Genomic DNA, 17,409 nt, shown 5'->3' with positions numbered 1-17,409 from the left:
AGGGCCAAGCATTCAGCAACACAAATTGAACTTTCACCCAAGGACCTAGCACCAGCAACAATGGGGTCTCCTCTCCAGTCTCGTTTCTAATGATGAAACTAGCAGCCGCCTTAGAATTCACCACCGTTGCTTAACTTTGATAAGTATATGGTTGTGTGTTTAATTATTTCCAAAATAAATTGAAAAAGTAGAAATTAGTTTCCCTTAGTTTCCCATCTCCAAGAATCTTTAAGAAAATACAACAAATTCGCATAACACGAAAATATTAAAGACTTAAAAGAGAACTTGCCCATACAAACAACTTACAGGAGTTGATTTAGTTTATTACTTAGCAAGCACTCACTCCTAGTCCTAGATATCACTCAAATTCGTTTTTATTGAAAGGTATTACAAAACTAGATGAGAGAATGTCATGTCACATTATATATGACTTCGAAAAATTATACTTTAAAACTTGAGAGATTAGATCGCAAGTGAAGAGTTCGATAAAATAACTGCGTGAATCTAATAAAAAAAATCGTGACGAACATAAACCAGACAAAAAATTTCTTCAAAAGAAATAAACCCTACATTCCAAAATATGTTTCTCTAATTTTAATCTAAAAAATCCATGTAATTTGAAAAATTATTCTGAAAATCAAGTAAAAAACCCTTTTTACATTTTTTTAGGGTAAAAAATAAAATAAAATAAAATAAAACCTTTACAAATAAACCAGTCAGTCAGCTACCGACTGCCATTTAATTCATTTCTGTTTCGCGCACTCTCCTCTCTTCTCCTCTCTCTGTCTCTGTCTCTCTCTCTCTCTCTCTCTCTCCCCATCTGCTAATCTGCTCATGCAATGGAAGACCATTCCCTAGACAAGGTGGCGATGTCAGGCCCAGCCCTGGCCTCCATGATCCAACGCTTCTCCACCTCCCCAGGCTCCGTCGACGGCCTGATCTTCGGCCATGTCAGCCACATCCCCCCTACCCTCACCGACGACTCTCCCAATTCCACCTCCTCCGCCACTCTCATCGCCACCGTCACCGCCTTCTTCTGCTCCGGCTCCACCCTCTCCTTCTACAACTCCTCCGGCCGGGTCGACCCCCTCTCCCTCCGCCGCTTCGTCCAAGCCCAGCAGGCCCAATCCCCCTCCTCCCACCTACTCGGCTGGTTCTCCGGCCGCCGCAGAACCCACCTCCGCCCCTCCCTCCGAGAATTCTCAGTCTCCAACTCTCTCTCCTCCAACCCCACTCTCAACTTCCCAATCCAAAACCCTCCCGAGGGCTCCCCCGCCACCCCAACTCTCACCCCCTCCCTCTTTCTCCTCTTCGCTTCTCCGGTCACCGATCAGACCATCCACACTCACGAGTACCGTGCCTATCAGTTCCGGCCATCCAAGCACTCCTTCGAGCCGAAATCGATCCAGATCGTCAACATTGGGCCCGCGTTCCGAGCCCATTACGGGAATTTCAACCCTAGCTCGCCGTTCCCAATTTTGCCCTGCGAGCTTAGGGTTTCGCCGATGAATGTCGACAGGGGAGAGGAGAGCTTAGATCAACTGAAGCAGCACAACAAGGATCAGAGCGAACTGGATATGTGCAGTGAGGGCTTGGATGTTGGAAGCCTCAGTAGGCTGATGGGTTCGGAGGCTGCGAATTACACCGCCGGCGTCGAGGACTTGTATGAGAAAATGCTTGTCAAGATTGAAACTTTGACCAGGCTCGTTGAGCAGAGCTCCGCCAAGGTTCTTGAGCAGGTGAGCACTTGCTGAATTTAGTAAAATTTTCGGAGAATTCCATGTGAATTTTGTTGGGATTTTGTCAATGTTGTCAAACAATCATGATATGTCATTAGCAGTATCGAGTTTGTGTGCAATGATTGCTTTTTTGTTTACTGAATATGGTAAATTTTCGGAGAATTGCAAGTAAATTGTGGATGGGATTTTGTCAATGCAGTCAATTAATCATCAAATTGTCATTGGAAATATTGAGTTTGTATGCTACGATTTTTCTTTACTGAAATTAGTAAGTTTTTGAGAATTTCGTGTGAGACTTGATGGAATTTTGTCAATGCCATCAAATAATCATTAATTTTCAATGTTAGTGATGTCAATTGTGTGCTTTGCATCCCATATTAGGAAGTTGTTAACTCGTTCTTTTGGAAAATCTTGGTAGGAAAATCACAATAGGAAGCTAAGGTACAAAGCTGCTAGGTCTGCTGGGTTGGAGTAATTGCGCAATTGTAGCTGGTGGCGTTTTCTGGGTGGTGAGTTTTGTTAATTTTCTTTTTCCGGCCAGTTTATTTTAATTCCTATATTCATACAGTTTGAACACATGATATTTTATTTTAGTTTCCTATAAAAAGAATCAAGTATTGTAGGCAGACACCAAAAGCCATAAGACTTGGGCAAATAGCGACCACCTTAACACAAAGCGTACGCTTTTGCGTGGAAGGCTTACACCTGACAGGAAACTCTCGCACCCCTGTACGCCTGGTTGAAAATTCATAGGCGCCTCAATTCTCTCATTGAGGCAGGTTTTTTTTTAAAACCTTAAAATAGATTATAGTGGTGTTGTTCACAACTGTGAGATCGTGGAAAGAGAGAGATTGTGTCAGAGGCCCTTGCCATTTAATGTGGAGTATATCAAATGTGACATCAATCTATACAAGCCCCTTTGGTTCTGATAGGCTTGAATTCTATACACAGCTTAACATTTGCATATATGACCAATACTATCATGTTTTGTATTGTCTCCTGAATCTGTTTAGTTTTTGCTTCTTCGACATCATTTTGTGTTCCTTGTCTTACATATTTATCTTGCAGTATTTCCGTTTGAATTTAATCTTCTTACTAAAGTCCAGATTCTAGTCCCTCTTAGAGTTCTTTTCTGGTAGCTGAGCCTGTCCTCGTCCTTTAGCACCAAATATCATCTGTCTAGGGTGGCTTTTTCTAGATTCTCTCGAATCTGCCTTGTATGCTGTACACTACATTTGACGATTTCTTTTGTCAGACATGCATGCAGATGCACCTATGCTAACTTGCTCTTGCCCAGTATGCACCCTCTGAAAATTTGACCCCTTTTTATTAATCTTCGTCTTTTAATGGTTGTATAAGATTTTTGGTTTCCCTTGTAAGGTGACCCTCAGTCGCTTTTCTACGATGATAACTAATAATTTCCCTTGTGTGGAATCGCATTGTATTTTGAGTGTATTCTTGATTTTCATTTGGAATCAGTGAATATCATTCATGGTAAAGATTAAGGTTATCCTTGACGCGTGTCTGCTTTCCAAGTCTCACTTTGAGTTGGTTTTTCTGTTGGAATCACTGGATGCAGGATAATGCCCAACTCGGTGGGTGTGCTAGCTGATGTATGTAAGATTTAGCAGCCATGGCATTGATTTTTGATGAATCATACGGTCAACGACTTTCTGAGATGAAAATCTGTAGGAACCATGGAAGTGTTTATGTAGTCATATGGTTGGCATGTTTTGGTGGTAGTTGAAGATGTCCTTTTGTACTCTGCTTTTGCTGTATCATGTCCCGTGTATTATCCATGTGTTTGTTCCAATCACTCCAATTTATAAAAGGAAGATGAAAGCAAATGGATTGTGCAGTGTTTTTATCTTTTCTTCTTCAACCATGGCCCAGGGAAAGACACAAGAAGATATACCTTCGGTTGTAGGGCAGAATTTATCCTTTAATGAGGCGATCTTGGATTTGTAGGAACTCTTTTGTCCAATTAATTTTCTTCTGTTTTGTGCGGTGTTGTTACGTGACAATTTCCTACTCACGAACTTGTGTGTCGTGTGGACAACTAACCCAAAGCATTGCTCTTGTTACGTTATGATACCACCTTATAAAAATATTCAAAAAAAAGAGTAACGCAACAAACAAAGAGTTGTATTAACGATATTATTTAAGGAAAACTAATGAAAATGGCTTGAAAACTTTGAGTTTTAATGATAAGGACAAAATAAAGGGTAAAGTGAATAGTACCAGGATTGACTTTTTAGTGTAAAAATGTGGTTTTTCGTTAAAGTGAACAGTACCGGGTGCTTTCCGTTAAAGTTCCCTATTATTTAACTTATAACGGAGCAGTTGCAAAGAAGAGCAGCGTACCCGTTGCAAGAAAGTTTTATATGGGAGCAGTAAAACCGTAGACAATTTGCTCCATTAGGTCATAATGTAGGTGGGATTAACTCCATACAAATGTAGGACATAGTAGGTGATATGCCCTCGTTCACATTTTCGGTCCTCTTGATATGAGAAGTTCTATGTTCGACTCTTATGACGTCTCGTGTACCAAAACTGCAGATGGATGGTTGTACGTTATGCTCCCGTCTTAGTTTCGTATTAATTAAGATGTTAAAATGGTGAAACAAAGGTTTTGTCGAAGATTTATCAACATTTTGACTGAAATTAATATATAACCTAGCTGAAATTAGTTAATTGAGCTCCAAGTAATTAATGACCAAACGGGCTGGTTGAGCGTCATATTCTAGAGGATGAATTTCATCGAATCACAAGAAGTAATGTATTTAACCTTTTGTTTGCAATTTGAGGTTTTGTTTAATTTCATACCTAATTCTTTTTAGAGAATTTTAACGAAAAGCATCTAATACTGTTCACTTTAACGAAAAACCACATTTTTACACTAAAAAATCAATCCTGGTACTATTCACTTTACCCTTTATTTTGAAAACATGTATGTGTTTATGCATGTAATAGTAATACTAATACCAGCTAGATATTCGTTTCACAAATAATCTAATTCAAAAATAGTGAAAAATATATATAAAGATTGATTGATCGGGTAGAATTCTCAACAAAATTCATTTCGTTGGGGAGTATTAATTTCAATTGCAAATACAATGAAATCTAATTGAACTTGAAGCATGTTATGCAGTAGTAAGTACGTGTTGATTTGAATGAGATTAGTCGAGAATGCAAAAAAGTCATCAAGGGCAGATTGAATGGCCTCAAATTATGAATGCTCCAAGAAGCTCACAGAAGACTCTTCTAGTTGCTTAACAAACGCGGCATGAAAATCTCATGACACACATGAATTCTATTGCTCCATCTCTTCTCGCATATTTTCAGGCGATATGATCGCAACAGATTGTTATTCCAATCTTCATCCAAACAGTAAAAGATTGGTTTTTCTGAAATTACCCTTTTCCTTGGTAATTCCAAAATGTCTGTGATTGGTCTTGTTTTCTGAAAGGGGAACAGATGGAGGTAGTATCCTCCCCATAGATATGTCAGCGGTGCCCGCCCTACTTATGCTAGAGAAAGACTGAAATTTAGGAAAAAAAATTAAAATAAGACTCGCATTCGAACCCATATTTTATCCAACAAATATTGTGATGAATACTTAGACTTACTGAGTCTCATCTGAATGAAATATGATATCTCCATCATCTTTCCCAGCAAGTTTGGCGGGGTAGATGAGAAATAGAGCCTCTCCCTGATTTCGTTTAGCAAGCTAGAGTTGTGACCATATTTTAGAAAAGCTTCCTTGAATGTATCACAATGTTGGTGGCGTTTGTAGTAATACGTGCAACCGTCACATAAAAATAAGGTTGTTCAGATATAGATTATGCAAACTGTCAAATATGAGCTTATTTAGATAGGTTATAAAAGCCTACCTTTGTATGGAGTATTTATCTTTCAGTGTGGCCTCGAACAAGGCTTGTAGCGCAACTCCCCATCCCATAGGCCCTTTCTTCCCTAATTTCAGACTTAGTCGGCTTTCTTCCCTGGTATGCTTCTAAAAGCCAGAATATGTGGAATCTTAGTTTTAAGTAGTTCATTAATATATTCGCTCTGAGTATTTTTATTTCTTGGTTGTTCTCTTTGCTACTTTTAAATCTTTTAATTCACGAACCCAAAATTTTGACCAAATTTTTTCACCTATAAGGTTTCTTTGACACTATATATGTTCCCAGACTACTTAAATCAAAATTTCTACCTTAATATGCTTGGTGAACATGTCTCCATCAGTTAGCCACTCATGATTTTAATGATATTGTTCATAATTTGACTATTCCCTCATTTTGGATTAAATATTTCTCCATTGTTAAGTTTATTTGTTTACAGTGTCACAATCTAAACATCTATACCCAAATAAACTTTTCCAGGCTTTGGAACATCAATTTGAGTTTGTAAATTTTGTTGTGACGTATAACAATGTTGGTGGCGTTTGCAGTAATACGTGCAACTGTCACATAAAAATAGGGTTGTTCAGATATAGATTATGCATACTATCAAATATGAGCTTATTTAGATATATATAGGTTATAACAGCCTACCTCTGAATGGAGGACCTGAGTATTTATCTTTCAGTGCGGCCTCTAACAAGGCTTGTAGCACATCATTTTCTGCTTGTTCGGTTTGACTTGCAACCGTCATTCCAGCCATCTTTCACCGCTCTCCTCATTATATCTCGTCAACATGTTTTCATTGTCGTACAAGTCTATGAGGAAAGATAGTCCAACTTCTGCACCACTCCCCATCCCATAGGCCCTTTACATCAGTGGAAACTGAGACTTCAAGCTCTCTGTTGGGCATCCGCAACCAGGCTGATATGCACAGTGATTTGGTACAACAACTTCCTGAAGATAATTCCCCTTGGGTGTATTATCCTCTACAGAGCCTACAATTAACATGTATCCGCAGCATCCTCTTCATGTAGTACTTGACACTTTTAACAATTTGATTAAATTTCTTGCTCGTGAATCTTGACTTGTCACAAAAGCTAATACCATGCCATTGCATCTTAAGGGCATTGTGGGTGGACGATTAGAGACTAGACTAAGCTTTGTGGTTGGATACAGAATGACACCATCGTACAAAATTTGTCGTGAATCTGTTGCCATAACAATTGCATGTTGCAATATAATGATAAAGCAAGTGGTGCCTTTCACAGAAGGCGAGGGTTACTATTGAAAACAACCATAATTTTGATTAAGCAACATCACAACAAAATTTAAACCCAAATAAACTTTTCCAAGCTTTGGAAACATTAATTTGAGTTCGTAAATTTTGTTGTGATGTTGCTTGATCAAAATCATGGCATGTTTTCAACAGTAACCCTCGCCTTTTGTGAAAGGCACCACTTACTTTATTATTATATTGCAACATGAAATCGTTATGGCAACATATTCACGACAAATTTTGTACGACGATTTCATTCTGTATCCAACCACAAAGCTTAGTCTAGTCTCAGATAGCCTACCCATAATGTCCTTGAGATGCAATGGCATGGTGGATTCTACCATGACATTAGATTTTGTGATGCATTAGATTTTGTGACAAGTTAATGGTCATTAGTAAGAAGATTTAATCAAATTGTTAGAAGTGGCAAGTACTACATGAAGAGGATGCTGCGGATACAGGCTAATTCTAGGCTCTGTAGAGGATAATACACCCAAAGGTCATTACCTTAAGGAAGTTGTTGTACCAAATCACTCTGATGAGTGTGCATATCATCATCAAAGTGCATATTAGCCTGATTGCGGATGCTCAATAGAGAGCTGAAGTCTCAGTTTCCACTGATGAAAAGGGCCTATGGGATGGAGAGTGGTGCAGAAGTTGCACTATTCTTCCTCATAGGCTTGTACGACAATGAAAACATGTTGACGAGATATGATGAGGAGAGCGGTGAAAGATGGCTGGAATGACGGTTGCAAGTCAAACCGAACAAGCAAAAAATGATGTGCTACAAGCCTTTTTCGAGGCCGCACTGAAAGATAAATACTCAGGTCCTCCATTCAGAGGTAGGCTGTTATAACCTATTTAAATATATATCTAAATAAGCCCATATTTGATAGTATGCATAATCTATATCTGAACAACCCCATTTTTATGTGACAGTTGCACGTATTATTGCAAACGCCACCAACATTGTTATACGTCACAACAAAATTTACAAACTCAAATTGATGTTTCGAAAGCCTGGAAAAGTTTATTTGGGTATAAATGTTTAGAAAATTGTGACACTGTAAACAAATAAACTTAACAATGGAGAAATATTTAATCCAAAATGAGGGAATAGTCAAATTATGAACAATATCATTAAAATCATGAGTGGCTAACTGATGGAGACATGTTCACCAAGCAAAAATAAGCATATTAAGGCAGAAATTTTGATTTAAGTAGTCTGGGAACATATATAGTGTCAAAGAAACCTCATAGGTGAAAAAATTTGGTCAAAATTTTGGGTTCGTGAATTAAAAGATTTAAAAGTAGCAAAGAGAACAACCAAGAAATAAAAATACTCAGAGCAAATATATCAATGAACTACTTAAAACTAAGATTACACATATTCTGGCTTTTAGAAGCATACCAGGGAAGAAAGCCGACTCTGTCTGAAATTAGGATTAGGAATTGCCAATTCCCCGAGAGCTCTATGCCTGGAGGACAGGTTTTTCTGTATTTCTCGGACCTTCTCACGCATGCATGCCTCCGCCATTGCAGCTTTTCCTTTATCTGGCGAATTAATGCTCCTCAATACTTTGATTAAAGTAAAAACATACAAAATTTCCGGTGAAAACACGTATGCAACAATAATTCACCAGGTTTCTTTGCAGACTTCCCAGTTCCCATTTTACCACTGGAAATCAAGCCTTCAGGGGTATCAAAAATCTGAAACAATATAAGTGGAAACAAATTTCAGATAAACTACCAAACAAAGTAAAAAATTGATTTAGTTCAAATAAATTACAAAGTGTAACACATTAGATGTTCATAAAAGTCGGTGAAATTACTAACGTAGAAGATGATGGAGAATAAAAAACCAAAAAACCTCTAACAAAAAGAGATCTTATAATGGACTACCTACATAACCCATCCCTCTCTCTCTCTGTAAGACACATTTGTAGGTCGGTTTCTATCAGGACCACATCAAAATCCTAAACCATTCCGATTAATAGACAATTGTCTTTTAAAAGCATGTTTAAGAAAATATATGGTTACTGGTTGGCAACCTGGCATCCATCCTACGAAAGGTAAAACTACTTTAGAAGATTTTATGGTATAACACCAACAATCATTATCACATTTTAACAGATGGTTTAATAAGTTCATGCGTCTTTAGAATACATATTTTGCTCAACTGCAGTTTGTACGGTGTTTCTACCAGGCAGTTCGACTTATAGAGATCAGCATTCACCAATGCAGGATGTACTTAAGCAAAATATTTATCAATCTCATATATTCCTAATGAACAAAGATTAAATCCATCAATTAAAATGAACATAAAAAACTAGTTGGTTTACCTTGACCAAATTCTCCGCATTAGCCAAAATGTTGCTGATGATGTCAAAACCAGAAGCATGCATACAATTCTGCAGCCACTGAACAAAAGAACCAATGCAATCAGCTCAAAACATAGGCAAAAACTTAATGGACGCAGTTCAAATAAGTTTTTAAGATTTTATGAGCCTTAAACTGATGGTATTACCACGTACTACCAACAAACAATATTGCATTTTAACCAATAGTTTAAGTGCATGTGTCTTTGGAACACATATTTTGCTCGATTGCAGTTTGTACGGTGTTTCTACCAGGCAGTTCGACTTATAGATCATCATTCACCAATGCAAGATGTACTTCAGCAAAATATTATTATTTATCTATCTCATGATTTCTAATGAGCGAAGGTTGAATTCATCAATTATAATGAATAAAAAAATGAGTTGGTTTACCTTTAACAAATTCTCCACGTCGGCCAAAATGTTGCTAATGGTGTCGAAACCACATGCATGCATACATTCTTGTAGCCTCTGAAGACAGAAAGAACCAATCCAATCAGTTCAAAAAGGCTATTGTGATTTCACTATGCCAAAATAGATAAAATCAGCATGAGAAGGCACACAAATCCATATGAACAGATATTTTCTACCAGTAAAAGAGGGAAAGGAAACAAACTGTCATGACTTATTGTCAAAATATAGGCAAAAACTCAATGGAACCAGTTCCCAAATACGTTTTAAATTTTATGAGCCTTTCATGGAATGGAAGATAAGTAATCTTCAAGCATCTTGGTTTATTATATTATTTTATCAAGATTATATTATACGAGATAGCCCTGCTTTCAGATTAGAAATGAGATGCAAAAAAAACCTGCTAAACCAAGCAACATAATGAAAAAACACCTTTTCTCAAATAACAAAAATCAAGAGAAAGATATACCTTCCAAAATGCATCTCCCCTTGCAGTTCCGACCAAATATGGATGATCAGCGCAGAACAAAACTCGCGTCGATGGACTTGGAGCTGCAGGTAGAGCTATTGATGATCACCATGAAAGCCTTTAATAAAAACTCAACCAACAGGAGTGGTAAGGTATAACATACCTTGATCAAATGCCGGGACTTGCTCAGGTGAGCTCGACAACTTGAAATGTACATCAGGTTGACTCATTTCTAGTAATGGTTCAAGTCTAATGTTGCCCCCGGATGCAGAATGAGGCCTTTTCCTGCTGGACCTGTTCACAGACAGTACTTTATCACATGGTCTACGAGAAGCAAGAAAGCTCTAATTGCACGAGACATTTCAAGATAATTGTCCAAAGAATTTATGAACATTTTATAGCATTGAAATATTAATAAATTGGTTGACAGAAACAATTTACTAACCGTCCTGAATTGCCTTCTGAAGGAATTCCCTGCCCTGATGCTGAGCTTGGGATGGATCTTACGTCATCTGTAAATTTAAGTGAAGTAAAGAACTATTTAGAACATCACTGAATATGTTTGAAATGCTTTAACCAAAGATGCAAGGTATGCAAAGAATTAAACAAATTTAACCGTACCAGAATTTCCAGGCACTGCCATCGGGTTAGTATCATTTCCCCCTAAGCCAATGTCCTTAAGATTGGCTGTCAGTCCTTCCATGAGTACACTTGCTGGCTCATTCTTGCCCTTTGTCACACCAGAACTTGGCCGTTGCTTATCTATGGAAGACTAGGAGCCACCTCCACTATGAAATCTTCAAAAGGCTTCACATTTCCAGTTTCAACACATTGTAACGTGTCAGACATGAGCTTACTCATCTTTTCGGAAAATGAACAAGTAATATAAGGTGGACTGGCTTACACATCCCATTGGATCATCATAGTTTTGCCTCTCAGGCCGTATTGGTGACAGTGGTCCTTGGGGCAGGGGCGAGGATGTCCATCCTGTAGACAGAGAAATAACTCAGGTACTCTTTCTACTTCTTGAATTTATATACATGAGGAAGTTCTCAAAATGAAATAACATGTACTGACCAGCAGGAGACTCGTGAGGAGTTCGGACACTTTTCATCCACATGTCAAGGAGAGGATGTGGATAATATACGTTTTCACTTCCAGTTGTAAATAAATCTTCCATTAGTACTTTAGGTGGCAGCTCCATGAGGTTTGCTATCTTCATAGTTTCCATTACATCTTTGCGCTGCAGCTACACATAGCGTAAGAAATATGAAGTTCTTGCATGAAAATTTAGGCGAATGAAGTTTGTACTTGGTAACATAGAAATCTAACAGTGTATTCAACAGCTTTGAAATAAGACTTATGTTGCACTAACCGCAATCGAGGTAACCCATCCTAGTCCCTTCAACTTTAAGTTAGTATGTTCGCATGTTCCATTAACCAGAATTGAAATATAGATGGGCATAAACTGATGCATACACCTTGGGGATCAGGGATTAACCTTTTGTTTCCTTGCATCTCGTGAAACATCTGAAGGATTTTGGAGCCAAGATTAGCATTCATGACCAGGAATGATTGTTTGTTCAAAATCGATTCCAGATGGTTGCTTTCTTGTTCTCCATTTTTTAGTCCCCAGTCGTTTTTGGACCTGCTTCATCCACATCCCAACATTGAACAGTTGGTAGTTACTTTCCAACATTAGAAGATGATTTTTTGTCATTGTATGACTAGGAAAATATGATTATTACTTGCTACCTATCTAATTTCCTTGCTTTCATCTGGATGATTGGCCTGTTGTTCTGGATGTTGATCATCTTGGTTTGTATCACCTACAGGAAGCCCTGAGATCAGAAGAGTTTCACGTGCAATTATTATGTAAATTAGGGTAGACTTGGTTCCTTGCATCTAAATTTATCAAAATTCAGAAATTGGCAAATTATTTTATGGGTAAAGGGATGATCTGACCTTCCTGATGTTCATCGCGAGGAGGTGAAGAGGGTATCGGAATATGTTTGTACTCTCCTGACGTGAAGTTAAACTGTGTCTCTTCATCCCGTTCGATATCAAATCTTCCATCCACATAGAACACACATGTAAGACTGACTACAACTTTAAAAACATTGAGTTTTCATGTAGGAGGGTTGACACACGTCTCACCTCTCGAAGCGATTGTACATAAAATGGTCAGCTTGAAATGGATCAAAACGATCAGGTAAGGTGATATTCCCGACATTAGCTGAATGAGAGAGTAACATAAGTTAGCAGATAAGCAAATTTGGATAAATGTGGACAAATGACTCAACTTAAAAATATGACAAAAGCAGTTTAAACGAATGATAGAACTTGGTAGAGTTGCGGAGCTGGACCTTCCTCCCCTGCTGCATTGTTGTTAACATATTGTTCAACACTATCAAGTCGCTGCAAAGATAGAGAATAGTTCAATGAGGCAATTCAGAGGATTCTATCAGTTTAGAATTTTCTTTATGCAGTTCATACTTCATACATAGGCAATCGCATCTTCCTATCGTATCCGAAAACAAGGCATAACAGCTGAAAGGATACAATTCGTTGTGTCTGATGTGTAACTAGATCTACATCAACACGAGCCTTGGCACATCGCCATACAAAGAAAACGTTTTAACTGAGAACCATAACTGGTAGTATAGCTTTGCTCGAACGGAAACTATGTTTCTCCCCAGAGTGTGGCATGCACACCTTGATAGCGGGGCTAAACAATAAAAATAGTTGAATAATCAGGACACACAAACTTGACCCATCATTAAAATCTTGTCCTCGGAAGGGGTTTTTGCTCACAAATCCTGTTCAGGGAATTCTTCAAACACCTTTCATACATACACTATCAACTGACGGACACAGACACTTGCGACTGATTGACAAAAATACCCTCGATGAACCATCCATGAGAGTTTCGACATTTTACCATAGCAAAATAGGAGGTTCGCTGAAATTGCAGGGAGGCGCTGCCGCCGTGGGAAAAATTAAGAATTCCTTCAATCTCTGTGTCTTCGTTCTCAGGCAGCGTAATAGCTTCCTTTCTGCAAAAATGGAGACAACAAAAATCCACATATCAAATGACAATCCTGCCCCTCCACCCAAAACGTCATTCTAAACTACGCCGGTGTTTCGAAAATGCGGCGGTTCGGAAAATTTTGGTAACTTAGAAAAGAAGAAAGAAGCGGGACCCACCTGGCTTGCGATTTTCCATCGGGGAGGACGGTGTGGTCCCCAACAGGTTTCATCTTCCTTGCTTCGTTTAATTCGACCTACAACAACACACACATATATGAAAATTAAATATTAAGAATAATAATGGTAATAATTAGAAGGAAAAAATCGGAAATTAAAATAAGAAGTTCCAAGAAAAACAGTACCAGTGGAAGAGGCGCATCCTCTGTGTACGAAAACGAGAGCAACAAACAGAAAGGGAAGAAGTCAGAAAATATTTATTCGAAAAATTTGAAAATTGTTCGAATCCGAATGCAAGAGGAAGCAGGATCGGAACGTCACCTGAAAAACACAAACGAAGCGAAATGCAACGGAGGAGAGGGAGGGAGAGAGAGAGAGAGACAGAGCGAGAGAGTTTGGTTACCCATTAGAATCCCTGAGAGGCGAAGAGCCATGGGAACCGAAGGGCTCAAAATCTCTTCGCTGCAAAAATAAAAAAAAATGCAGAAAAATCATGAAATATTATATTTCATCGGAAAAACCAGTGAAAATTATCGGCGAAAACAGTGAACTCTGAAAAATTGAAGAAGTAAAAAAAGGAAGAAAAAGAAGTAGGGATTTACCAGATCTGGACGAGATCGAGCTTATTGAGCTTCCTGCGGTTGATTTTGGCGTGCTTTTGAGCAGCCCTCCTTCGTGAGTTCACCGTTTGCAAGGAAATGTCAGTTTGGAAGAGAAAAATTATATATCCAAAGAAACATCAAAGTAAAATACGCAAGAAAAATCATAAACTCCAGAGAAAAATTCAGTTTCTAGGCGACATTGCATGAAATTACGAAATTCGTCACGATGAAAATGCAAGGAAAAAAAACAGAGAAATATACGAAGAAAAAACAGAGCAAATATGTGAAAGATAGATTCAACAAAAAATGTGTAGAAATCGGAGAATCATAGTGAGGGTTTACCAGATTTGACGTAGCGGAGCTTTCCGAGCTAGAAGCTAGTGCGAGTAGAACATTCCGTCGACGACGAGAGAACGACGGTGAAAGAGAGAGGTGAAGTTAGATAGAGATGGAGAGGAGAGACATACAGAGAGAAAGCTGAGAAGGAAGGAGGTAAATGGTAATGGCGGGGAGTGAGTGAGTGAGTGAGTGGGTGTTTGGCTCTCTGCATATAATAACGGATTTTATGCGCGAGAGAAAAAAGGACGGCTTTGCAGCAGGGACGCCGAATGCGTGTGATGTGTACGTGATTCAATGACCTTTGCATGCAGGGAAGTTTTGTGCTACTAGAGTCTGACAGATGGACGGTCTGCGCTCCGAGGGAGGTAGATTGACGGCTGAGGTTGGAGGTTGGAGGTTGGAGGTTGTAGCAAAGATTTTAAACTTGGTAGGGTAAATGTAAAATATCTGATGTGTGCTGTAAGGAAGTGTTTGGTACGTGGAACAGAACGGAACGGGGTGAGACGAGGCGTTTCGTCTCATGTTTGGTGCGCCTAAAATGGGTGGAACATGCTGTTCCACGGGACGAATTTTGGGTGAATTTTCGTTCCGCCTCATCCCTTTGGAACGACTCGTTCCACATCCGTGGAACACAAAATTATAACATCTCCATCTCCTTCTTCTTCCTCCTTGTTTCCATCCGAGGGCATCATTGCTCCCTCTCCATTCCGTTCCGTCATTTCCCGTCTCGTCCCGTCCCGTTCCGTCCTGTTCCATTCCGTTTCGTCCCGTCCCGTTTGCATACCAAACGATACCTAAAATCAGTTCTAATGACTATTACACGTACTCCTTAATTCCGTTCTCTGCCTTAAAATCCACGTGGCCTCTCCGGATTTGCTATGGCAAAAACCCATAGTTTTGCTTCGTACAGGCTCGGGCTTGGATCATCACCGTCCAATATGAGCCTTGATCCATGAAAAGGCCCAATTGTGGATGGGATTTTGTCAATGCAGTCAATTAATCATGAATTTGTCATTGTAAATATTGAGTTTGTATGCTACGATTTTTCTTTACTGAAATTAGCAAGTTTTTGAGAATTTCGTGTGAAACTTGCTGGAATTTTGTCAATGCCGTCAAATAATCATTAATTTTCAATGTTAGTGATGTCAATTGTGTGCCTTGCATCCCATATTAGGAAGTTGTTAACTCGTTCTTTTGGAAAATCTTGGCAGGAAAATCACAATAGGAAGCTAAGGTACAAAGCTGCTAGGTCTGCTGGGTTGGAGTAATTGCGCAATTCTAGCTGGTGGCGTTTTCTGGGTGGTGAGTTTTGTTGATTTTCTTTTTCCGGCCAGTTTATTTTAATTCCTATATTCATACAGTTTGAATACATGATATTTTACTTTAGTTTCCTATAAAAAGAATCAAGTATTGTAGGCAGACACCAAAAGCCATAAGACTTGGGCAAATAGCGACTGCCTTAACACAAAGCGTACACTTTCGCATGGAAGGCTTACACCTGACGGGAAACTCTCGCACCCCTGTATGCCTGGTTGAAAATTCATAGGGGCCTCAATTCTCTCATTGAGGCCGGTTTTTTTTTTTTTTTTGAAACCTTAAAATAGATTATAGCGGTGTTGTTCACAACTGTGAGATCGTGGAAAGAGAGAGATTGTGTCAGAGTCCCTTGCCATTTAATGTGGAGTATATCAAATGTGACATCAATCTATACAAGCCCCTTTGGTTCCGATAGGCTTGAATTCTATACACAGCTTAACATTTGCATATATGACCGATACTCTCATGTTTTGTATTGTCTCCTGAATCTGTTTAATTTTTGCTTCTTCGACATCATTTTGTGTTCCTTGTTTTACATATTGATCTTGCAGTATTTCCGTTTGAATTTAATCCTCTTACTAAAGTCCAGATTCTAGTCCCTCGTAGTGTTCTTTTCTGGTAGCTGAGCTTGTCCACGTCCTTTAGCACCAAATATCATCTGTCTATGGCGACTTTTTCTAGGTTCTCTCGAATCTGCCTTGTATGCTGTACACTACATCTGACGATTTCTTTTGTGAGACATGCATGCAGATGCACTGTGTGGCTATGCTAACTTGCTCTTGCCCAATATGCACCCTCTGAAAATTTGACCCCTTTTTCATTAATCTTCGTCTTTTAATGGTTGTATAAGATTTTTGGTTTCCCTTATAAGGTGACCCTCAGTCTCTTTTCTACGATGATAACTAATAATTTCCCTTGTGTGGAATCGCATTGTATTTTGAGTGTATTCTTGATTTTCATTTGGAATCAGTGAATATCGTTCATAGTAAAGATTAAGTTTATTCTTGACACGTGTCTGCTTTCTAAGTCTCACTTTGAGTTGGTTTTTCTGTTGGAATCACTGGATACAGGATAATGCCCAACTCGGTGGGTGTGCTAGCTGATGTATGTAAGATTTAGCAGCCATGGCATTGCTTTTTGATGAATCATACGGTCAACGACTTTCTGAGATGAAAATTTGTAGGAACCATGGAAGTGCTTATGTAGTCATATGGTTGGCATGTTTTGGTGGTAGTTGAGGATGTCCTTTTGTACTCTGCTTTTGCCGTATCATGACCCGTGTATTATCCATGTGTTTGTTCCAATCAGTCCGATTTATGAAAGGAAGATGAAAGCAAATGGATTGTGCAGTGTTTTTATCTTTTCTTCTTCAACCATGGACCAGGGAAAGACACAAGAAGATGTACCTTCGGTTGTAGGGCAGAATTTATTCTTTAATGAGGAGATCTTGAATTTGTAGGAACTCTTGTCCAATTAATTTTCTTCTGTTATGTGTAGTGTTGTTACGTGACAGTTTCCTACTCACGAACTTGTGTGTCGTGTGGACATCTGACCCAAAGCATTGCCTCTTGTTACGTTATGATGCCGTCTTATAAAAATATTCGGAAAAGAGTAACGCAACAAACAAAGAATTGTATTAACGATATTATTAACTTATAACAGAGCAGTTGCAAAGAAGAGCAGCGTAAAACCGGAGACAATTTGCTACATTAGGTCATAATGTAGGTGGGATTAACTACATACAAATGTAGGACATAGTAGGTGAT

At 38.8% G+C, this 17,409-nt stretch overlaps 1 protein-coding gene and 1 pseudogene across 5 annotated transcripts; one reads left to right on the top strand and one right to left on the bottom strand.

The window, feature by feature from the left end:
- The first annotated feature begins 732 nt into the window (after window positions 1-732).
- LOC126618794 (uncharacterized) lies at window positions 733-17,105 on the top strand. Of its 5 annotated transcripts, none has more exons than XM_050286960.1 (3): window positions 733-1,739; window positions 15,538-15,628; window positions 16,714-17,105. In XM_050286960.1, the coding sequence occupies exons 1-2, from the start codon at window positions 840-842 to the stop codon at window positions 15,592-15,594; spliced, it is 957 nt and encodes a 318-aa protein (XP_050142917.1). In that variant the 5' UTR covers window positions 733-839; the 3' UTR covers window positions 15,595-15,628; window positions 16,714-17,105. The 5 variants fall into 5 exon arrangements, with proteins under 5 accessions (XP_050142917.1, XP_050142918.1, XP_050142919.1 ...); XM_050286961.1 differs by lacking the exons at window positions 15,538-15,628; window positions 16,714-17,105 and adding exons at window positions 2,158-2,248; window positions 2,363-2,767; XM_050286962.1 differs by lacking the exons at window positions 15,538-15,628; window positions 16,714-17,105 and adding exons at window positions 2,158-2,248; window positions 2,348-2,767.
- LOC126618795 (protein ILITYHIA-like) lies at window positions 5,375-11,681 on the bottom strand (annotated as a pseudogene).
- Window positions 17,106-17,409: the final 304 nt, after the last annotated feature.

Source organism: Malus sylvestris, chromosome 4, assembly GCF_916048215.2.
Source record: "Malus sylvestris chromosome 4, drMalSylv7.2, whole genome shotgun sequence".
In the NCBI taxonomy this organism is placed as follows: domain Eukaryota; kingdom Viridiplantae; phylum Streptophyta; class Magnoliopsida; order Rosales; family Rosaceae; genus Malus; species Malus sylvestris.
Note: the sequence above shows the minus strand (reverse complement) of the source record. Positions and strands in the feature narration are given on the sequence as shown.